Here is a 23,054-nt window from a genome sequence, read left to right on the forward strand (position 1 = left end):
ATGGTGGAGCTCTACTTAAATATTAAGTAAAATTGCAGCATGAGTTCACCCTTTAATGGAGTGGATTGTTTTAGGCTTTTGTACACACAACTTGGTTTTCACATCACTTATGGTCTTGGATGCAAGGCCTCCATTCGTATTTGGTCCCACCACCTCCAAAGCTGCAATGCCCATAAGACTTACTGGGCATTAATTATTGATTAATTTGCCAATACGAGTACCAGCATTCCTTAATAGGAACTTTTCAGCAAAGCTGCAGATGGGGTCTTTAGCACAGATATTTTGGTCTATAGGATCTAAATGAAGATCAGTACACAGAACTGTAAACTTTGTCCATAGCAATATGGTTGTTTAGGAATTAGGCTAAAACATTTACATTCACAGGATATGCCATTATTTACAATTTCAGAGCAATCTGTATTCTGACAGCAGAAGTCTAAACTGTCTGTTCTCGCTGGTTAGCTACTAAAAGGGCCTGAGGATTGCACTGACTTTCAACGGGAATGAAGTCACATCTGTTTCAGCAGGGGGGTGAAATTGCAGTACAGTGGAAGAATTTTAAAATTTTGCTGTAAAATAGTCTTACAACTGGCAAGACTTGCACCCTGCCTTTTGTCACTCTTCGACCAGTTCACTGACATGTCAGAGGTTTCATACCAAAGGCTGTATTTATGTGGGAATGTGATTGGCATGAGATGTCCAGTAGCCCACAAATATAACCATGAAAGGTCAGTATTTGCCTTAGTTATCAAGGCACACCATTTGAGTGACTAAATATGAAAATATTCTTGGTTTCTGGAGTAAGTGAAAATTGAAGATTGAATGCCTTTAAAAAGAGGAAGATTGTTTATATTAAGAGTTTTTTTTGGGGGGGGGGGGTAAGAAAAGAGCTATCAACGAGCCATCAAGAGCAATCTGCTACAGCATTATCAGGCTGATAGTAAAATAGATTGGTTTAAGGAAAGAGTTTTCTTCTAAATCAAAAAATACTACCTTTCAGTGAAGTCAGTTGATTTCTTGTGCATGGACGTCAGTCTGCCTTTTGCGAATATTCTGACAGCATTCCAAAAGGAATACACATTAAAACATGGTTTCAGCTTACCGGATTGGTCTTTTCCTATTTAAAGTTACTAGTAAAACTTTGGACATCAAAGTTTGGGCGCTAAGGGCCAAGTTTTGAGGTAAGGTTACTATCTATTGCAGTGCTGTCTTCTAGATGCAAAGTTAATTCCCACAGAAAACACCTTTGCTCGAAAATGCAAGGCATCAAACAAGCATTTGTTAAGGAGTTAAAATTTTCAAACAGTAAGTTTTAATTGCCTATGTTAGACAAATAAGCGCTGATATATAAACATGGTCACATTAAGGTAGTTCTGTAGTCCAACATACTAGAAACTGAGGCCCAGTCATACTTTTAGTGATACAGAAGAGCAAGATTTGGGTTCTAGAAATTCTTCATAAAGATTAAGATATGTAAAATGGTTTAGGAGACAATGGTAAAGACAAGACAAATTTGCACATCACAATAAAAACTAATAAGATCAATTTATTATGTATACTATACAACGTGTATGTTTGTAAGAAGCAATTGACATTTTGTCACCTTAACTTCTTGAGTGGGTATAAAGAATATGTCCAACAAAACAGCACTCCTGGGGCCTTTGCACAAACACTGTCCTACAGTACCATGAACAATGAGGGAAGCCTGCAGTGCTATAGGTTTGGGGACATATCTTCGAAGCTGTTAATTAATCCACTTGCAACTATTTTGAATAAAATGTTGGTGCTACTTGCTAATGTATAATAAACCTACATGAGTACTACTAGCTAATCACTGCCTATCCTTAAAGGCAAGATAGGAAAGGGACTACCAGGCTACAGGGCAGATAGATCTCTGAAAAAGGTTATTTACCAAATGGCAAAACTCATATTATACATTATGTACACTAGTTTGGATAGCTTAGTTATCTTGCTAGAGTAAGATGAAGGTAGATGTAGATTAGCAGTCAAGTTTGATCTACTGTGAAGCGATTATTGGGCTTCATCATTAATGTATATAATCAAACTAGCTGTGCCTGCTGCTGAGGTTTATCAGAAGAGGTTAAGGCTCACAATCAGTCATTCCCTGGTTAGTAAAACAGTACTTCAAATATATATTTCTCATGGATCATCTATAATGGCATTTGTTACAACTTTAAGAACTGCAAGCCACTGAATGGACAAGAAGCATTTGGTGTCTAATCAATGGTACAAAATAGTGAATTATAGCTGACTGAATGGAATGTTAAATTTAAGCCATTTTTACCTCCCTAAACGTCAAGACAACTCACCCGGTGAATTACTGTGTAGCGTCACCGACAATGCACATTGAGTCACTTTCAATTGTTAGAATCTTGTTTCAGACCAAATCTTAAATCCTATCAGTAGGTCTAATTTTTCATTTGCTTTCAGTCATACATACAAAAATAAGGAAGGATTTTCACATTAGGACAGACATCTATAAAAAGCAGTTTACATCTATATATTTAGATATTTCCTTGCTATTGTGGTATACACTTATGATTTGATAAGACCGTTCTCCTTTCCCAGATTAACTTTTTACTTATGGAAACAGGGTATCAATTTTACTGTTTATTCAGTCTGTTCCCATGAAAAATATTCACAAATTTGTTATAATCTTAATGGAAGATAAGGAAAAAGTGGACTGTAATTAGCATATCCTTAATGAATTAGTAGCAAAAAGACCTATAAAAAAGACACATAAGAAGGAACAGATTTCTTTGTGATTTGGAAATTCTCTGGGATGAGTGTCCTCCTTTGACCATAATGGGGGAGGGTCAAATAAACTGACAAGATTATGCAAATTAAACCTGCACCGATACCCTTATATCATCTAAACCTACCTTACGCATAATTAACATATCTACCGCTACATCTTTTATGAGAAGAGACCAGAATTTTCAAAATGGGTGAAGTCAATGAGAGCTGCAGGTGCTCGGTGCCTATGGAAACGATCAGGCCCTTTGGCCATAGTGCATGGTCAAATAGGTCTGAGTTAAGCTTAACTAAGTTTTTCCTTGTTTGTTTTCTGACCTTTTAGTTAGTCTTTGGGATGGGGCATTGAAAAGAAGAAAGATTAGTCTAATTTTTCTTCAATGGTCATTTCCCCCACAAGCTTTTTTTTTTTTTTGGATGATTACAATACAGAAGATTTTTTAAATGCACATTGTAATTAGAATATTCTTTTATGAATGCTTGTGATGGGGCTGGGTTTACACAAAGGAATTGTGCTGCAGTTTTCCTTTAAGAAGTGAATGACAAAAGCAAGCTATCCAAGACTCTTGTCTTCTTAGAGAGGTGATTTTTTGGGAGGGGAAGGAAGGAACAATTCTGAACTTCTCCTTTCAAAAGAGGAACTTCTAGCCTTGTTGTTAGTTGGTTTTTAGGAAGCCTTATAGAGCAGGCACTACATTAACTAATACCTGATCCAGCTAAAAGAGCAAGTTCTGATTCATATTGTGCCCAGGCTCAGTTAGCTTTCCGATATCATGGAATTACATTTTGGTAGCTTCCAAGTCTTACCTGCTGTATCTAGCAATATGGGTCCCCACATGACCTGCATTGTCTACATAGAAAGTGAAATTTATCCTTATTTACCGAAATGACAAACTACAATATTATCTATCAATAGACACATCTTGTATTAATCAATAGATCACAGTGTATAATACAAGTTCCTATTCTTGGGGTTGATCAAAACCAGTTAGGGTTTGTTGTGCAACACAAAGAACTAAGATGTCCCATCAATAAGACTATATATTATATCATCACCTTAAGAGTTCAGCAAAACAAGATTTCAAATCCTTTCAATTAAAAATGTTAAATATTCCAAATGCATTAATGCCGGTCTAATTTCTTAGTAACCCTAGTAGTTTTGAATGCTGTCATCAGGGGAACCCCTCAAGAACAGTACAGGTTTTCATACATTTATTTCCTCTATATTCCAAATATCCCACAAAGCATTTCAACTTTAAAGGCTATAGATTTAAAAGATACTGAACAGAATGGACACCTGCCTTTGAATGCCCATAGGTACATAATTCAGATTACCATATATGAACATTGGAGGTTGTTACACACACAAAAAATACAGCTGCAAAAGCATAAGGTTAAGACCAACTCAATCAAGTGTCTATATATTAAGTGTTTCATGAATCCTGGGTATACAAGTTTGTTACGTTCAGCAGCAAGATTCTGAGCACAGAATTTCAGGCTGTGACTTTCAAAGGTACAGAATCACTTGTGCTTCTAACTGGCACATTCTGCTTTTTAAAATGTAAAATTAATAGACAATTGCAAAAGGTTGTGCAAAACTATTGTATTTACAAAAATGGCACAAGAGTGAATTCAACAGTCTATGCACATGCACACTTCATTCACATCTTCAACAAAAGTGTGTTCTACACTACAGAACTGAAAAGAATACCAGCTTCAACAGGCAGTTGTAAATAAGCACTAGGTTCACAAGAGTTACATGAGAATGGGCAAATATTGCCCAAGTAAAAGTCTATTGTTAAAGCTGAAACAGGTTTAAGGCCATTCAAGTTCAAGAGCAGATACACAAATTCATTCAGAGCCCCAGTATTGTTTTTAGACATGCTTTACCTTCTAGCAACTTGTGGTCTAAACCTCTATTTTAGAGAACAAAACAGAAATCAAACACAGAAGAAAAAGCAACACAACAGGTAGTTATTTTAAATACAAACATACTACGTTGCAATTAAGGTGAAATAAGGAAAGCAGAAACATTAAAAATTGTAAAACTTGCTATGTCACTTGCTGAAACCAGTCCTACACTAGGAAATAGGCAATATGTACATTTTCAAGTAAATTACTTTACATTGCTCTAACCAAACCTGTCCTTTTTATCAGTGCATTGTTCTCAACTAGTCCAAGTACTACACATTTTACTCTCAACAGTACTCCCTTACAATAGCAGCACACGCTACCACTACCTGCAAAGCTGTCAGTCTCAATGACTTAGTGTAAGGGGGAGGGGGAAGAAAAAAAAAAAGTGAGGAATAACTATTCAGGAGAAAATGGGAATGAGAAGATTCATGCAGTTCAGCCATTCTAGTCAGCCAGCCAGCTTGCTAGCAACAAGAGATGGTTTCCGCTGAGGAAGGTCCTGTGGAGTGGGAATGTGATCACCAGTCACTTCTGTCTTGTCAGGAGCTGCGGTAGGGAGTTGCTTGTTCTTCATTTTTGCTTTAGCCATGTTGTAATCCCCAGAATCAAAGTATTTTTGCTAGAAGACAAAAATATTTAAGAATTGAAAAGTTTATCCAATACATGAATGAAATTACATCAGTTATTGAACCAAAGCCCATTTCAAACTTCAGAAATAGGTAACTGAGTGGGAAGATTAAAGCAGTGCTCTTAGAAAGGAGAAGAATGAAGAGTTAAAAAACAAAACTATTTTCTACCCCATTTGGGGCACAGTAGCTTTATTAAACACTCCAAAGTAAAACAGTATGTTGAGAACATTAAGACGGCAGAGTTAAGTATGGCAGGTGAAGAAACGCTGATGTTAAGATTGCACATGTAACCATAGGTCTGTCCTGTTGCACACTTTGCTACTGACCATAGTTTTCAAAAGAACAGGCGGCTTCATTCACTCTCAAGGACTTCAACCCAGGGCCTGAAAAGCATGGTGCGCTAAGTGAACTCCATAACTCAGAATCATGTGCCTTGACAACCAAACTATCTTAGAAAGTCCAAAGGATAGAGAGTCTACTCCAGGAATCCCAGAGCTGTGTTCCCCTTTAGAGAAGAGAAAAAAAAAAGCGCACCCAGCATATTTAACTAGACTTCACATTATACAGCTAAATTAGTTACGGACACATACACAGAAAATCCTTCCTGAGCTGCATGTACTATGGTTAAAGTTAAGATTCTGTCACGGTTATTTTTAGTAGAAGTCACAGATAGATACACGGGCAACAAACAAAAATTCATGGGAGCCGGTGACTTGTCTGTGATTTCCTAAAAATAACCGGGGGACAGAGCTAGGTAGGAGGGAGGAATGACAGCTGGAGTTCCATGGGGGGGACTGACAGGCTGAGCCCCACCCCCATGGGGAGGAGGGGGAAGGGGGGGGGGACACAGCCCTGCCTCCAGCGGCTGCAGCCACAGGGGAGGCATGAAGCCCTGGCTCTGGAGGTGGGCTGCAGCTGGGGGGGCAGGGGCACACAGTCCCCGCTCTAACCCCAGCCACAGACACACAGCCCCGGCACAGACATGGAGGGACAGGGGGAGGAGAGAGAGACAGCTCTGGGAAGCCGCGGGGCAGGAGCACACGGCCCTGGCTCCAGCCCCAACTGCAAGGCAGGGGAGCCCATGGGCTGGGTTCCAGCCCCAGCTGCAGGGCAGGGGAGCACAATCCCACCTCCAGCCCCGGCTTCAGCCACTGACAGCTGAAGTCACAGAGGTCTCGTAACAATCACAGAATCCGTGAGTGCCATGATTAAATCGTGGCCTTATTTATAGTCTTAGGAAAAACAAAAAACAAAACAAAAAAGCTATTGAGTGTGTGTCTGTGTGTGTATTATATATATAGGACACTGAGTCACCCCCACACCAGAATATCCCATGGTCAGGGCACTCACCTGAGAAGTAAGAGACCCAAGTTCAAATCCCTTCTCCATGTCAGGCAGCGGAGGAAATTGAGCCCAGGTCTCCCACATGCCCTAACCAAAAGGTGATAACAAGGATGCTGCCTCTTGCTATTGCATTTCTTACACACACAAAAAACCCACCACACACAGCAGCTTCAGTATCTAACTCGAGGAGAGAGATCATGGCTGCACATCCCAAGTGGAGCTGGCTGCCTCCCTCCAGCCCAGACTTGCGCACCTAACCCTCGTTGAGGAATGGAACTTAGGCATTGGCATTTCCTACTGGCTGGTTTAGGCAGCTCCCCACTCAGTGTGGTGGTTTGCGCTAGTCCCATTCTTAGACACCTAACTCTCCCCATCCATTGTAGGGAGTCCAAGCATCTAACTCAGGGTTGTAAATTCCACTAGGGCACCTAAATCCCTTTGTAAATCTAGCCCTAAGTGTCTTTGTGATCCCCCCCATAATACTAGTTTTCGCTCTTACATTTCTGTAACAGAAAAGGACAGTGTAGAGTTTACTATGTTATGGAAGGGGCGGTGTTTTTTGTTTTTGGCCAAACGAAAGTGGTGTCAGAGAGGAAGCAAAATGGACTTAGAAGAAAACTGCCTCCTGAAGACTTTTGGCAGACTGTAGAAACAATTGCTTCAAAACTGATCCACTGTGCCACATGAACAGAAGTCATAATATGCAATGCCATATTTTAGCCCCCTGTATCAATGGGATAACAACGACTATGGAAATGTAAACATGTGCCCCATCCTCCAAAATCTAATTACTAAAAAAATTTGCTTTATTTCCAAAGACAATTCAATTTAAGTGTCTTCCCACGCTGCATATCAAAAGAACGAGTGAACAAAGAAGGGAAGTGATTATAAAGTGAAACCCGCTACACACAGAACACTAACGCAGAGAATATTGAGAAAAAAAAAAAGCCAGTAAAATAAAACAGTAAATAAAACAAATCTGACAATTAAAATTCAGAAGTGAGATTTAAGTTGTTAGTGTCCCTTTAAAAGTGAGACGTGTAGATGGTTCAAGTCTACCAGAAGTGTCAATACATTACAAGACTGTTCTTCCCAAATATTCATTGGCTGTATAAGGATGGTCTTTGTTTTACTTATAAAACAGACAGCTGGGAGTGAAGAGAATCTGTAATGTCAACCCCTTTTCTCAGTCCGGTTACATTTTGAAGACTCTGCAAAGAAAAAGCTAGAGATTTACAACTTTGATATTTAAACCATAATTTGAGACCTAATTTTATAGTGGCTGGAGCAGGCAAACCAAATTTTACTGCTACCCACTAGGTCTCAGCTAATGGTGTTTAGTAAACTAAACTTTTCATCTTTTTCTGGCTTTATTTTTGATGCAAAGTGTCAGACATAATTCAGGAACCTGCTGTCCCATTCACGGCATATATTGTAAAGGAGATTCTCTACTTCAGCCCCAGATTTGCGAGTTTTGAGGCTTATGTGACTATTTTTAGGTTATACAAGGAGGCCAAAAATCAGACTTAAAATTAAGCTTCTTGTAATGGAGAAAGTATTCCTCTATAATCCATATCACCTCTGGAACGGATTACCCTATTTATAGGTTTATAAATTCAAGTCAGTTGGAAGTTAAATACTGTAGAACATGTAACTCACTATTTAAGTGTTTAATATAGACAGCACATTACACCCATTCTCACTGTTCTGTATTAACTACTAATTCATTTCTAGGAGAAGTTTAAGGTACTGTTTTCAACTGTGAAGCCCTGAACGGCCTGAGCCCTGACTGCCTCTCCATTAAGTAGGGTTACCATACGTCCTCTTTTTCCCGGACATGTCCGGCTTTTCGGCAGTCAAACCCCCGTCTGGGGGGAATTGCCAAAAAGCCGAACATGTCCGGGAAAATGGCGGCTCTGCTCCTCCCCGACTCTTCGGCTCTGTTTAAGAGCCAGGCTGCCCGAGAGCTACCAGCTTCGGGCAGCCCCCGTGCCTCCGGACCCTGCGCCGCCGGAGCCCGGGAGGGGAAGTGCCCGGCTGGGGGCGCAGGGTCCAGACGCATAGGGGCTGCCCAAAGCCCGAGCGCTACCGGCTTCACGGTTTGCCAGGCAGCCTCCAGACCCTGCGCCCCCGGCTGGGCGCGTCCCCTCCCGGGCTCCAGCTGTGCTGGGGAAGCGCCGGCCGGGAGCGCAGGGTCTGGGGGCTGCCCGGCAAACCCTGAAGCCAGTAGCGCTGGGGCAGCCCTTTCCCCGTGGCTGGGAGTGGGAGGGAGCGGAGTTAGGGCAGGGATAGGGGTGGGGAAATGGGCGGGGCCAGGGCCCGTGGAGGGTCCTCTTTTTTTATTTATTAGATATGGTAACCCTACATTAAGTCTGATAGCAGCTGCAATATACAGTGCCTGAGCTAACAGCCCCTGAATTAACTGGGAAGGGCTGGTGACAGGGGGCTCTGGAATTTGCATCCCGACCTTAGATTGCCAATGCATTACAGTCACCAAATCTGTGTTTTCCCCGAGTCTTAGGCCAGGTCTACACTTTGAAGTTAACTGGAAAACCCTCCTAGTGCAGCCTTTTTGCCAGTCCAACATATACCAATTCCCTAAGTGAAATAAACTATAACCAGCAAAAGCATATCGACCATAATTCCTTCATACTGCAACATTATATTTAACCGCAGTGAATAGTTCAAAAGGTACATGAGCACATATTTAGATATTCTGTTTAAAAACAAAATGTTTTCTCTGAGCATAATAATTGAATGAACATGTTAATTGTACTCAATAATACAATTATACAAAAAACCTCAACAATTCAGATTCTGTGAGGATAATCCAGGAACACACTTCTGTGCACTTACCTTACATCTATGGATTGCACAGATGAACTACAATAATGTGGTTAACCGTTCCCAATTCAGCCTCATTTATACTGGCTTCATCTACTGGGCAAGATCCTGACCCTACTCTGGCTGCTCCGTGCTGCTCCAACAGCAAAGCGATGCTCTGGAACTACTCCATATGAAGCCAGCCAGGACTCTGGGGGGAGCATGCGTCCTCTCTCTGAGCATACTGTCTCCAGGGCAAGAAGCTTACACAGCTTAAACCTTCCTGGGTCTGACCTCAGAGCATTCAGCATCCCCTTCCACACTGTGCACTTCCTGCAGTGAGTCCGCCCGGGCAGGGCTCCTGGGGAAGCCAGAGGGCCCTGCACCCTAACTACGCAGTCAAACGTGACTCTCCGCCAGCCGGTAAAACAGAAGGTTTATTAGTCGACAGGAACACAGCATAGGACAGAACTTGTTAGCACAGAAATCAGTGACTTTCAGCCAAGTCCATCTTGTGGGGGAAGGGAGCCCAGACCAAGGGCTCTGGCCCTCCCCCGGTGGCCCAAGCCAGCGGAGACTGACTCGTTTCCAGCTGCCTGACCCCTGCCCTGCCCGTTGCTCCTCCTCCAGCCTTTGTCTCGCTTCCCAGGCCAAGAGTCATCTGGTTGCATCCCCCTCCCGGGTCTCAGGTTAAGAAGGGGCGGCCATAGCATCCGTGCAGGCAGCTAGAGCAGCCCCCACAAAATTCACACACTCTTATTCCCACCACCTAGACATTGGTGCAATATACAGGGAAACTGAGGCACACACAGCATTCATGCAAATCAATAAGACTCTTACAGGCTCACATACAACATAACAAGGGAAAATCCCCACTACGTCACAGCTGCTACCTCCCACCAATTTTGGGGGGCCATTAACTGCCAACAAAACTTTGCATTGGCTGATAGGTGGCGGATTAAAGATGGCTTGAAGTCACTTTCATATGCCCCTCCCAGTTGAGCTGCACAATAAACAGTAAAAGCTAGGATGCTATAGATCTGAAGGTATATGTACTGGCAGGGGTTGCAGAAGGTTGCACAACACCTGGCATACCATGACTGCTCATCTAATCACAGAGGACACTTTACATAATGCCTTTCACACAAACATACTGAACAGTTTACAGATGGGTAAATGAAAGCACAAAATAGATGAGACACTTGCCCAGTGTAAAAAACAAAACAAATCACTGGCTGAGTTTGGAACAGAACAAAAGTGCTGACTCATTCCATACTACTCTATCCATTAGAGCACTTCTCTACAGGCTGGGGTATACATTTATGACTACAATACCTGTGATGTCCACAGTACATTGGCACAAATTTCAATGAACCATTATGGTCTTCATGTAGTTACTCAGAATTTGGGTGAATATTTTTTAAGAGTGGCCACTAATTTGGGCAATCCTAAAACAGGAAGGATGGTATAAGAGCAGTGCAAAGCACCTGTAGCAGGGACCGGGTTCTGGCCCTAAATGTTTACCGCAATGGAATGACGGTTGATTTTATGAAAGTACTGTTAGGCTACAAGGGGCCACCTTTTGAATTTAGTCTTCTCAAAAAGTCTGAATGAGCCATTGAAGCTGTATTCAGTTACAGTGCCAGACTGTTAGTGTTTGTTTTGTGGGCATGATCTTTGAACAAACATTTCCCATGGCTTTTACTGCTTGTGACATTATCTGATTAAAACAGGACCAGTGGTTTTCAAACTTTTTTCCTGGCAACCCAGTTGAAGAAAAATTGTTGATGACTGCGACCCAACGGAGCTGGGGATGAACAGTTTGGGGTGTGGGAGGGGCTCAAGGCTGGGACAGAGGGTTGGGGTGCAGGGGGGTGAGGGCTGTGGGGTGGGGCCTTGTGCGGGAGGGGGCTCTGGGCTGAGGGGTTTGGGATGCAGGAGGGGGCTCTGGGTTTGGGGGGCTCAGGGCTGTGGCAGGGGGTTGGGGTGCGGGAGGGGATCAGGGCTCTGGGCTGGGGCCTGGGATGAGGGGTTTGGGGTGCGGGGTTACCTCCAGCAGCTCCCGGTCAGCGGCGCAGCCGGGGTGCAGAGGTAGGCTTCCTGCTTGTCCTGGCACCGTGGACCGCGCTGCATCCCGGAATCTGCCAGCAGCAGGTCCAGCTCCTAGGTGGAGACATGCAAGCAGCTCTTGCCCGCAGGCACCATCCTGGCCAACGGGAGTGCAGAGCTGGTGCCCCGTGAACCCTGCACCTAGGAGCCAGACCTGCTGCTGGCCGCTTCTGGGGCACAGCGCGGTGTCGGAAAAGGTAGGGACTACCCTGCCTTAGCCGGGCAGCACTGCCGATAGGACTTCTAAAGTCCCGGTTGGTGGTGCTGACCAGAGCTGCTGTGACCCAGTCCCTTCCATTCTGTGACCCAGTTCTGAATCACGACCCAGTTTGAAAACCACTGATATAATCATTATTGAAGCCACTGTTATACATTTGCAACAAATCTTGTACAAAAGTTGTCAAGTGAGGTGTTTATGAAAAGGTTATGAGTTGCTGGTTATGCTTATGCATGTATCATTTTTCTATTTGAAATTATGAGTATTGGCTCTATACCCGTATTTCAAATGTTTGCTCCTGGGGTAATTAACAAGGGAGTTAGCCAACACATCTTGGAGGGACTGTTCAAATTGAGTGGCCCATCAAAAGGACACTTAACTTACAATGGACCATGGGAGATGCCCATCTACACTGAGGGACTGTCTTGTAAACATGCTGTCCAGAGTATACCGGTAGGTAATGGCTTCCTGCAATGACAGAGTGAAACTGGGCAGGGACATGTGACTTGCCCATGTGACTCCAAACTCCCATCTTTTACCTGTAATTTTCCACTAGCTGTGCTGAGGTGTTTTTTTGTTTCAAAAAAAAAAAAAAAAAAAAAAAAAATGGGTTTCCCTCCATATGGCAGAGGATATAAAAGTCCCTGAAAACCTCTCCATTTTGCCTCTATCACGCTCCAGCCTCTTTCGTGCCAAAGCCTCTGGACTATGAACTTATCCTAATTGGAGCATTCTAACCAATGGACTGAGGACCTTACCATGATTTGGAAGCAGCCAGAGACTTGACTTAAGCCAGCAGTTTATTCCATCACTGCTACAAGCCTGAACCAAGAACTTTGCAATTACTGTATGTATTTGATTCCTTTAACCAATTTTAACTCTCACCTTTCTTTCTTTTTCTATAAATAAACCTTTAGATACTAAAGGATTGGGATCAGCATGATTTTGGGGTAAGATCTGAGTTATATTTTGACCTGGGTGTGTGGCTGGTCCTTTGGGATCAGAAGAACCTTTTATTTGATGAGACTGGTTGTAAAGAACCACTCATCTCTAAATCCAGTGTTTTTGGTGGTAATACAAGGACTGGGATGCCCAAGGAAACTGCTTTTATGACTTCTTGTTAGCCAGTGTGGTGAAACAGAAGTTTACTTTTGTTGCTGGTCTGGTATATGGGAGATTAGCCACCAATCTTAGGGTGTACCTGCCCTATTTTCTCAGCAGTTCGTCCTAAATTTGGCATCCTCATTTGTGACCGACTTAGGCACGGTTACACTGCTATAGTGTAAAAAGTTACTGACTTCAAAAAATAACAAAGGATTTTGAACACTACATGGCTTTAGTCTAGGGTAAGAGTACAGAGCATTTCTCTCTGGCTCAACAAAAAACCTTTGCAGCATGTATGCGTTATCTGCATAAGTATGGTGGGGCTAGGGGAGTCACAGCAATAAACCATTCTACATTTACTTGTCCATGCTATGTGCTTGTATCAATCAATTTATAAAACAGAACTCACTCCTTTCTGAAGCCTCTTCCTCAAGAAATCTGAACCCCCAGGCTTTTGGCCTAGATGAGGATATCTTGCTTTCAATTTTGCTTCTTCAACTTTTTCTGGACTGATCACCTTATCTTCCATTTCCTGAAACATATGCAATTAAAAAAATTATTTCTATAAATACCTATGTCAGAATTCCCCCACTAAGCAATTCAATAGCACACTGATCCATGTTAGCCATCTGATGCCACAAACTATTAGAGGGGATTTGACTAGACACTGTTCAGCATTTTTCCAAGAGCGTGATCGCAGCAACTATAGAGTGTGTCCCCCTTCCATCATTAAATATACAATATAAATTAAATATATCTCGTAGGACTCCAATTTTACAAATAGCTGATAACACTGTATCAGCCAATATATTCAATTTCATAGAGCAAGCTCAATTTCATAGAGCAAAAATTGGTGGTACAAAAACTTTTGAAGTCTATATAAGTGCCAGTGGGACCTTTTCCAAGTATCCCTGCTGCATTCTACTTAACGCTGCACAAGAAAAGATCTGTGTAGATGTTAGTTTGTGATGAGACTCCTCTTTCATGACTGTACTATAGCTATGGAGTATTAGCATCACCCCACACTGCATACAAATATCAGAATAGTACATCTCTGAAACCTTACCTGCCATTGTAGATACTAGCCTTTTATGGAACTCTAATGAATCTATAAGTAGTTTGATATACATTCTAACAGATTTCAACAGGCTGATACAGTACAAGTTTAAGATTGAGTAATGTCCATCGCACCGATGGAACAGATTGATGCATACCACAGCTCAAGTGATTCAACATTTTAAAGATCTCTACTCTACAGACAAGAATTTATGGCCTCTTGTTTTTCAACATCACCCTCTACTTTGGTTATTTGCTCGTACTGTATGTGTATATGAAAGAGCACGTGCATATCTTCCATAAGCAGGAAATCATTACCAGACCATTCATTTTCAGAAACAAGTATTTTCTTCTATTCAATACTGTTATGTTGATATTACTTTCCAATGCAGAGGCCAAGCTTAGACTACTTCTGCTACTCAACCATGGCAAGTTTTTGGGGAGGCCCTTTTGATTTAGGCTGGTTGCTGCTGTTTTTAATCTGTAAGGCTGGCTAAATGCTCCTCTTGTGAAAATGAAGACACGGCAAGACTTTTGGACAAGTAAAGGGAGGAGAACTCTCATTGAGATTGTCACCCAACTGCATCCAGCTCATCTTTGAATGTTACCATAATTAACGCCTCTCCCTGGTATCATCCTTCCCCTTGTTACCTCTTTGGAAAGCCTGAGGATTTATCACATGAAATATTTTTCTGTCCAGACAACTCAACAGTGGAGAATTGTGAGACACTCCCAACTTAAATATACTGGAGAACTAGATTACACAATTACATTCAATTCAGTTTGTTAAGATTGTGCAAAAAGACTGAACTTCCTCACATACTGATGGGCTCCGAATTTGCAGGATCTTGTGAGGAAGGACTTTGGAATCTTCACAGAAAATTCAATGACAGCATAGGCACACCATGCAGGAGCACTTGAACCAGTCTATTTCAATACATTAATGAACAAGAAAGCAGCCAGTTGGTAAATAGACTTGATAGGTCTTTCATATCTATCTAATCCACCTCTCTGCCAAGGCAACGTTGTACCCTCCAGTACATTTTTTTGTTTTGTCTAGTTTTAACAGTCCCACAAAGTTGCATTTAACAGTAAATGGTATCTCATTTAGAGGTTGTACTAATCAAGATATCTTTTGACATACAAAGATTACTTCCAACAACAGTACTGTGACGCTGACAGATCAGCTCAGGCCAGAGCTATAGGCCAATTCACTTGTGTGTGAATATCAAAGGATTTAAATGTAGTAGTATATATTCAAGGAAATTCACTTGTGAGTTAACAGAGATCAAAGGAGATGTTAATTGTATTGTTTTCGCCTGTCTATATCCTGTTGCTATTATATTACATTTACATTATACATGCCTGGTCATTAAATAACCCTAGATCAAATTGTGTGTTAATGAAGTATATTCAGGTGTTAGAACTAATGGAATGTTACTTGTATTGTTTTCATTTATCTATTCATATTATAATGTAATAGCAGGCATTCACATTATGCATCCTACTCCTGGGGGAATTCTGCACCACTGCGCACTGCAGAATTTTGCAGAAATTAATGTGTGCGCAGAATTTCCTTTCCCCCCCACAGAAATGGGCTGCAGTGCTGCTGGCCACCACTAGGGACCACTTGACTTGGCAGAGCCCACTTCACACATAGAAGAGACAGCTGGGGCGGGACCTACAGGGTTCCCAGCAGCTGCAGTTCCCAGCATGCCCGGAGGGAAGGAGGTGGTGGTGCACAGGAAACTCCCCACAAGCCTGGGACTGAGCATCAGGCTGTTTCTCCCTCTGGATCCATGGGCTCTGAGGGGTATGGGGTGGGTGTCTGGGCTGGGGGAAGCCCGCAGCTGAGATCTGTGTGTGTGGGTAAGGGGGGGCCCTGCAGCTGGGCTCTGGGGGAGTGGGTGGGTGTCTGGGCAAGGGGGGGGCCTCTCCGGCTGGGCTCTAGGGGACGTGTGAAGGGGTTGCGGGTATCTGGGCCAAGAGGGCCCTGCAGCTGGTCTCTGGGGTAGGGGTTGTGGCTGTCTGGCCTCCCAGCTGGGCTCGGCAGGGGGTGGGGGGGAGGAGGGAGAGAAACAGGAACTGGTTGTCACGGGGGTTTCTTTAACTCTCTACTCCTGGGGAAATTCTTTGTGTGTCTGTATTGTCACAGACATACTTGCTGAAAGGTATTTTGAAATAAATTACGAAAATAATTGAAACTGATGTGATTATGTAGTATTATTTTTGACAAATAAAAAAAAATTTTTTTTTCTGGCACAGAATTCTCCCAAGAGTAATATTCCTGTAAGTGGAAATGCTAATTCAAAGCAATTGGCCATTATGTGAGTAAAAACAATTATCAAATTGTTGTACGGAGAAGAAGCTATAAGTACTGATTCAAAGGAAGATCCTTAATCTCTGGACTGTTTAGATTTTAACAGGGTAGAACAACTGAACAAAAAGATGGAGATCCCTAGAGTTATTCTGGGTATCCCTGAAAAGACTTTGGGGCACTGGCAGATTACTACATCTCTGCTATCATTTTGGATTTACAAACTTTGACTCACAGGTTAATGTATTTTACCTGCTTTAACCTCTCAAAAACTCATTTCTTTTTCTTAGCTAATAAACCTTTAGTTAGTTTATTAGAGAACTGGCTGACAGCATTGTCTTTGGTGTGAGATCCAGAGTACGAACTGATCTGGGGGCAAGCGACTCGTCGTTTGGGACTGGGTGGTGTGATTTTTGGTTTGTGAAACCATTATCTCAAAGTTCAGTTTGTCTGGGTGGCAAGATGGGCTGGAGAGGCTAAGGGGACACCCTGGTAATACTGATATAGTGATTCAGGAGTTCACATTTGTTACTGGCTTGGTGAAATCTAATTATAGAATATACCAGGTTGGAGTGCCTGCGCTGTTTTCTGACAGTCCGACCTAAGACTGGAACTAACAGTTGTGAGCCACTCCAGACAGCATGACAAGTGCCTTCTATCAGAGAGAGAGAGAGTGTGTGAGTGTGAGTGGACAGACAGAAGTGTGATACCCAACTGAACACAATACCATCACTGTATACAAAACCATGCGTTTTCCCAGGAAGTCTTCCATGCAAGTTCTGACAGCTAATAGCTTGTGAGTCCTGGTTATTATAGCTATAGATTGTTGATGTTTGGTAAATGTGCCCCCTCACACAGCACCTTTACTCAACTTAGAGCCAGAAAAGACAGAACATTTAAGACAAATATGACGTTTAAGACAATATGCACACATATCTCCATACAGTGGCATTAATAAATGAAGCCCAACATCCAACATCTTACATAAATACACTGTCTTGCTGTCTCTTAAAGGAAACTCAGCTTGTGTTAGTTTACATGTTGACAAGCTAGCATATTACTATGAAGTCAAAAATCCTATAGAATTTGCATTTATGCTATTGTAGCAAAACTAATTAAGTGTATTAATACCTGAACAGGATGCAGAATATGGTTGTCTATTACTGATTAGAACAGTGGAAACCCATAAATCAATGGCATTAGTGAATTCTAGAAAAGGATACATTCTCTAGACACGTTACAAAAAGCAAAATCCAGACAGATCTTTGACAACTTATTTGGGGGAAGGCCTTGTACAACTGACACGTTTCTATACTAGGCAGCCGTAAGGAAGCATGCAAACCCTCTAAAGGAATTAATTCTACAACTCTTCATTAAGTAGGATAAACCAAGATGGCTGACATACAATGCATTGTGAGGGCTTGTCTACACTTACCCAGGGAATCGATGAGTGATGCATCGGCGGTCCATTTAGCAGGTATAGTGAAGTCCTGCTAAATCAACCACAGATCGCTCTCCCGTCGACTCCTGTACTCCACCAGATTGAGAAGAGTAAAGGGAGTTGACAAGAGAGCATCTCCTGTCGACATCGCGTATTGTGGACCCAGCGGTAAGTAGATCTAAGCTACGCAATTTGAGTTACGTGTATAGCATAACTCAAGTCGACGTAGCTTAGATAGACTTTTCTCTATAGTGTAGACACGGCCTCAATGAAAATTTGGAGCAGAGATGAGAATGCATAGGGAGAATGTCCCCTACCAGGCCAAAAAAAAAAATCTAAATATGTAGCTGTACAGTTTCTTCTAATAAATTATATGACTCAAAGAAGTGACTATCAGTTCTTCTCAAACTATAGTCTGCTCAATGGGAATACCAGAAAAAACATCAAGGAGAGTGCTCCAAAGGGAGATTTTACAAAAATAAGGATCTGAAGATCAATAAATTGAATCCAAGATAAACTGCTGTGGCAAAAGCAGATATTCAAACAGGAGTAAACTACAGCTTCTCAGGAGAGGCTTCTTGGACATATGAAGCTCTGAGGCTAGACAAAATGAACTGACAAAGCCCATTATTATTCTTTGGCACATGACAGGTATTTTGTGATAGGGAACTTCCCTTCCCTCCCCCCCGCAAATTTTACACCAAATACAAGAAACTGGTCTGGCTGTATCTGAAGTTTCAATTTATTTTCAGCCCTTATTTAACATTTTTTATTCCTCTATTCTAACAAGCATACAGTAAAGGTTTCTAAAACCTAACTCTTTCAACTAGAAAAAACTTCTGATGATTTAACAACCCCTGCCCAGTCCAGATTCATTATCAGGCTATATCTAAATACAAGAGTTATTTGAAAGTCAGATTTTCACAGAAGACAGTGTTGCAAAATAAAAAGTTTATAATCTAAAGAGTTGTCCGAGTTTCAGTTCTAAGTGGTTACTGAATCAGGGTTTTTTTCTGTGCTTCCAGAGCTTTGTAGGATTTTTTCCTCTGGGTGCATAACTTTAGTAAGTGATACAGAGATACAGTACTAGTTCTAGACTGGATTATCAAAATGTTATTGTATTAGAACAGTGACATTTTCCCAGGCAAAACGTTGCTAAATCTTTCAAGCAATATTTCTCATTTCCTGTTACAAAAGACAGCATTTGATTTGCCCTGTGGAAATACTGGTTGTGACTGTGCAAACTGCTTTCCTGTCTTGTCACAGGGTTCCTGCATTTGTTCTTGGCACATAAAACCAGTGAGAGACTGAACATCAAATACACACAGATTTTAAAGCAAGTAACCCTGAAAAAGTTGTTAATTTACTATTAGTTGACAATGGGAAGAGGACAAGGCAAGATGTTCCCAGCTTCCAAATGAAACAACTTGAGGATGCACCAATTAAACTACCAGTCAATAAAATCTAGTATGCAGTTTATTAAATGTTTTTAATTCCATTAATACAACTTTGTAACAATTACATACAACATCCTAACAGGATGCAAATAAAATTCGAGTTCAATTTTTATAATTCAAAGTTTGTTCTTTTAAATTTCTTTGACTTGGACTGTTAAACAGACCCAATCTAGTTTCAAATCAATTTCATAGTGGAACTACAGCACCAGAACAGTGATCCAGTGTTTGGTTTAAAAAAAAAAAAAAAATTTCCATTAAGTATTTAAACTTTGAAGACTTCATATTGATATTTGGTTAATATCATAAAGTTTTCAGCCTGTATCAATTGCTTGAACTAGAACTCTAAACAAGAAATAATATAAGCTATATCATTGCATAATTTAGTATTAAGAATACTCACATATACAGAGCTATTCTGATAGCGATGCATAGTCCGAAATGTGTTTTACTACATTTTGGATAGCAACACTGTCCCGTCAATAGTTTTTCCACAAATATTTTCCAACCTTAATAACATTAAGCTATTGAACACAGAAAATTGTACTTGTTTTAGGAAGTTTGAACTAGTAAGGTCTTCATTAAGACATTTCAATCAGCCAACATTAGCCCCAAACCCTTTCTACCTGTACAGCTAGTTCAGGTCAGACACAAGAAAATAGGTGGATGATGGCAGAGCTTTAGGCCATGTCTACACTCGAGAGCTTACAATGGCAAAGCTGTACCCATGCAGCTGTGCCACTGAAAGGTCTTCCATGTAGCTGCTCTATGCCAATGAGAGAGAGCTTTCCCATTGGCATAATTAAACCACCCCCAATGAGCGGTAGTAGCTATGCTGGTGGGAGAACGTTCCCTGCTGACATAGGGATGTCCACACTGACACGTCTGTCAGTGTAACTAATGTTGCTCAGGGGTGTGCTTTTTTCACACCCCTAAGCGAAGTAAGTTATACCAACAAAAGTGCTAATGTAGACATATATTTGCTCTCTTAAGGTTATCACCTAAATTTAGACTGTTTGGGGTAAAAAGTTACAGCACTTCAGCACAACAGAAGTGATTTCATAACTTAAGTCCAATTAGGAAGACAAAAAAAAAACAAACCACGTAATGTTTGCAACACAAGACCATATAGCAGTAATACAAGCCTAAAAATAAGAGAGACCTTTTTGTAGTCCAAATCAAGGGGAAAAAAAAAAGCGAAGACAGCATAAAGCTAGGGAAGCTAGATTCCAGTTTTCAAACTCCAAGATGCTATAAGTAACAGAAGTAATGTTTTAAAGTTGGCCAATGATTTCTTTTAAAATGGCCATTTTCAATGATGACAGGTCATAAGTATGGTACAGCAGTTCTGTTTTTGATGCTGGTAAAATACCAGAAATTGGGATGCTGGTAAAATGGTGGATAGTTTCCTACACCAAGGCTGCACATGAAGACCTTGGACCCCTAGAACATAGACGACTACAGAGACTAGTTGGGGGAAGAGAGAAAGGCCCTGGGAGTAATGAGGAGAGGGAAAGTGATCATTCCCTGCAGCCCGAGGCATATTACTAGTTTATTGGTCAGAAGAATTAAATTCCTCCTTGTGAAACAATGTGCAAGGGTCAATATCTTAGCGTTTTTCACCTCTCAGCCATGTTAAGCAATGGAGCTGGGGGCCTGCAACCACCCTGCCCCGCTTACAGTCACACATCCCAACTGCCCGCAGCCAGCAACACCCCCCGGGACACAGAGCTCCGCACGGGTACAAGCGCCCTGATCCTGCAATGGGCCGCAGCGCTTCTATGCAGGAGCCGGGGCAGGGGGCCGCGCGCCACTCCACCCTTCCTGCGGGGAAGCAGCCACCGAGCTGCGAGCTCGCGTACACCCGCTCCCGGGGCGCCTCCCCAGCCCAGCTCGGCGGCGGCAAGGCGCCACACTGAGACAATCCCCGTCCCGCAAGGACCCCGGCCTGCTGCGCGGCAGCGGCCAGCGCGCGTAGGGGGCTCCCCTCAGTCCCTGGCCAGGAGCAAAGCGGGGCCTCCGCGCGGGCAGAGCCGAAGGGCAGCTCAGGCCCGGGGCACCGCGCCCCGATAGAATCAGCGGCCCCCGCAGGCCGGGAAAGGGGAACGTCAGCCGCCACAGACGAAGCACGCTGCTGAGCCAGCCGAGACGCAGCTGACCCGGCGCCGGGCCCCGTGGGCGGCCGGAACCGACACAGCTCCGGAGAGAGTGGCCGCCCTCCCCCACGTGCCCTGAGGAGGCACGACCCGGCCGCCCACCTTCTGCTCCTCTGCCGAGGCGGGCTCCGGGCTCTCGGCGGACATAGCACCCCAGCAGCAGCTGCTAGAGAAGGCGACGGCAGGAAGTGGGAAAGCACAGCCACCTCCGTCCTTCGCTACCCCCACCGGACCGCGCACCGATCGCCTCCCGCACAAGATGGCCGCCGCGCTTACGACGGCGAGCCGGCGGGATCAAACTTCCTCCGCTCTCACTCTCCCCAGCAACTCAGCCAACCCGCTGCTCAATCCAGCGGCAAGAGAGAGCGAATAAGCAGAAAAGAACTTTCCAACTTCCGCATCTCTACCTCGACTTCCGCCTTTTAACGTCATATCCGTCCCCCTCTGCAGATGTATAGTGGGAGTTGTAGTATAGACTTTTGTCTTGGCCTAATCTAATCTTTAGGGTGGCTACTACTCCCTGATTATACCATTTCAAGAGGAGAGAGCAAGGTGGACCTATATTAAAACGGCATACTAGCTCGGGTGATCATATTTCCCAAAGGGAAAATGGGACACTGCATGGGGCTGGCCCGAGCCACTTGCTAAGGTTGCCAGGCATCTGGGTTTCGACCGGAACGCCCGGTTGAAAAGGGATCTTGGTGGCTCCAGTCGGCACTACTGACCCGGCTGTTAAAAGTTCGGTCGGTAGCACAGTGGGGGCCTGGAAGTAAAGGCCTCTAGGCACATGGGCATCCAGGGAAGCTCGGAATGCCAGTTCTGCAGCTCCCATTGGTCAGGAACCCTACTGCGTGCCCAAGCCCTATCCCCTCACCCCCTCCACCGCACATGGGGCTAACCCAAGTTGCTGGCCCGAGCCCTGCCACCCTCACACACAGGGCTCTCATTGAAGCTCTGCCTGGTCCCCTGTGAGGCTGGCATTGCCCCTCATCTGAGCCCTGCCTCTCCCACTCCCCCACCAATGTGGCTGGCATTGCTGCTCCCCGAGCCCTGCCTGCCCCCCACTTTTGCCAAAAAAGTCAGGATGGCCAGGACAGGCTAAAAATGGGAGTGTTTTGGCCAAAATGTGATGTATGTTCACCCTAGGGTTACCATACGTCCGTTTTTTCCCGGACATGTCCGGCTTTTCGGCACTCAAACCCCCGTCCGGGGGGAATTGCCAAAAAGCCGAACATGTCCGGGAAAATGCCGGCCAGGCACTTCCCCTCCCGCGGCGGCTCTGCTCCTCCCCTGACTCTTCGGCTCTGTTTAAGAGCCGAGCTGCCCGAGCGCTATGGGCTTCAGGCAGCCCCCTTGCCTCCGGACCCCAGCCGGGCACTTCCCCTCCCGGGCTCCGGCAGCGCAGGGTCCAGAGGCATGGGGGCTGCCCGAAGCCGGTAGTGCTACTGCCTTCATGGTTTGCCGGGCAGCCTCCAGACTCTGCGCCCCCGGCTGGGCGCTTCCCCTCCCGGGCTCCAGCTGTGCTGGGGAAGCGCCGGCCAGGGGCGCAGGGTCTGGGGGCTGCCCGGCAAACCGTGAAGCCGGTAGCGCTCGGGCAGCCCTTTCCGCATGGCTGGGAGTGGGAGGGAGGAGGGGTGGAGTTAGGGCAGGGAAGGGGTGGAGTTGGGGCGGGGCTGGGAGGGAGGAGGGGCGGAGTCAGGGCAGGGAAGGGGCAG

The 23,054-nt window shown here is 43.8% G+C and overlaps 1 protein-coding gene across 4 annotated transcripts; it reads right to left on the bottom strand.

The window, feature by feature from the left end:
• Positions 1-1,526: 1,526 nt before the first annotated feature.
• On the bottom strand, positions 1,527-21,766 carry ARPP19 (cAMP regulated phosphoprotein 19). 4 transcript variants are annotated; one of them, XM_065559457.1, is made up of 4 exons: positions 21,616-21,680; positions 14,795-14,898; positions 13,325-13,447; positions 1,527-5,308 (listed from the first exon to the last, which is right to left on the bottom strand). In XM_065559457.1, the coding sequence occupies exons 3-4, from the start codon at positions 13,442-13,444 to the stop codon at positions 5,138-5,140; spliced, it is 291 nt and encodes a 96-aa protein (XP_065415529.1). In that variant the 5' UTR covers positions 13,445-13,447; positions 14,795-14,898; positions 21,616-21,680; the 3' UTR covers positions 1,527-5,137. The 4 variants fall into 4 exon arrangements, with proteins under 4 accessions (XP_065415529.1, XP_065415530.1, XP_005305127.1 ...); XM_065559458.1 differs by lacking the exon at positions 21,616-21,680 and adding an exon at positions 16,852-16,937 and having other exon boundaries at positions 14,791-14,898; XM_005305070.4 differs by lacking the exon at positions 14,795-14,898 and having other exon boundaries at positions 21,442-21,766.
• Between the last annotated feature and the right edge of the window lie 1,288 nt (positions 21,767-23,054).

Source organism: Chrysemys picta, chromosome 10, assembly GCF_011386835.1.
Source record: "Chrysemys picta bellii isolate R12L10 chromosome 10, ASM1138683v2, whole genome shotgun sequence".
Classification (NCBI taxonomy): Eukaryota; Metazoa; Chordata; order Testudines; family Emydidae; genus Chrysemys; species Chrysemys picta.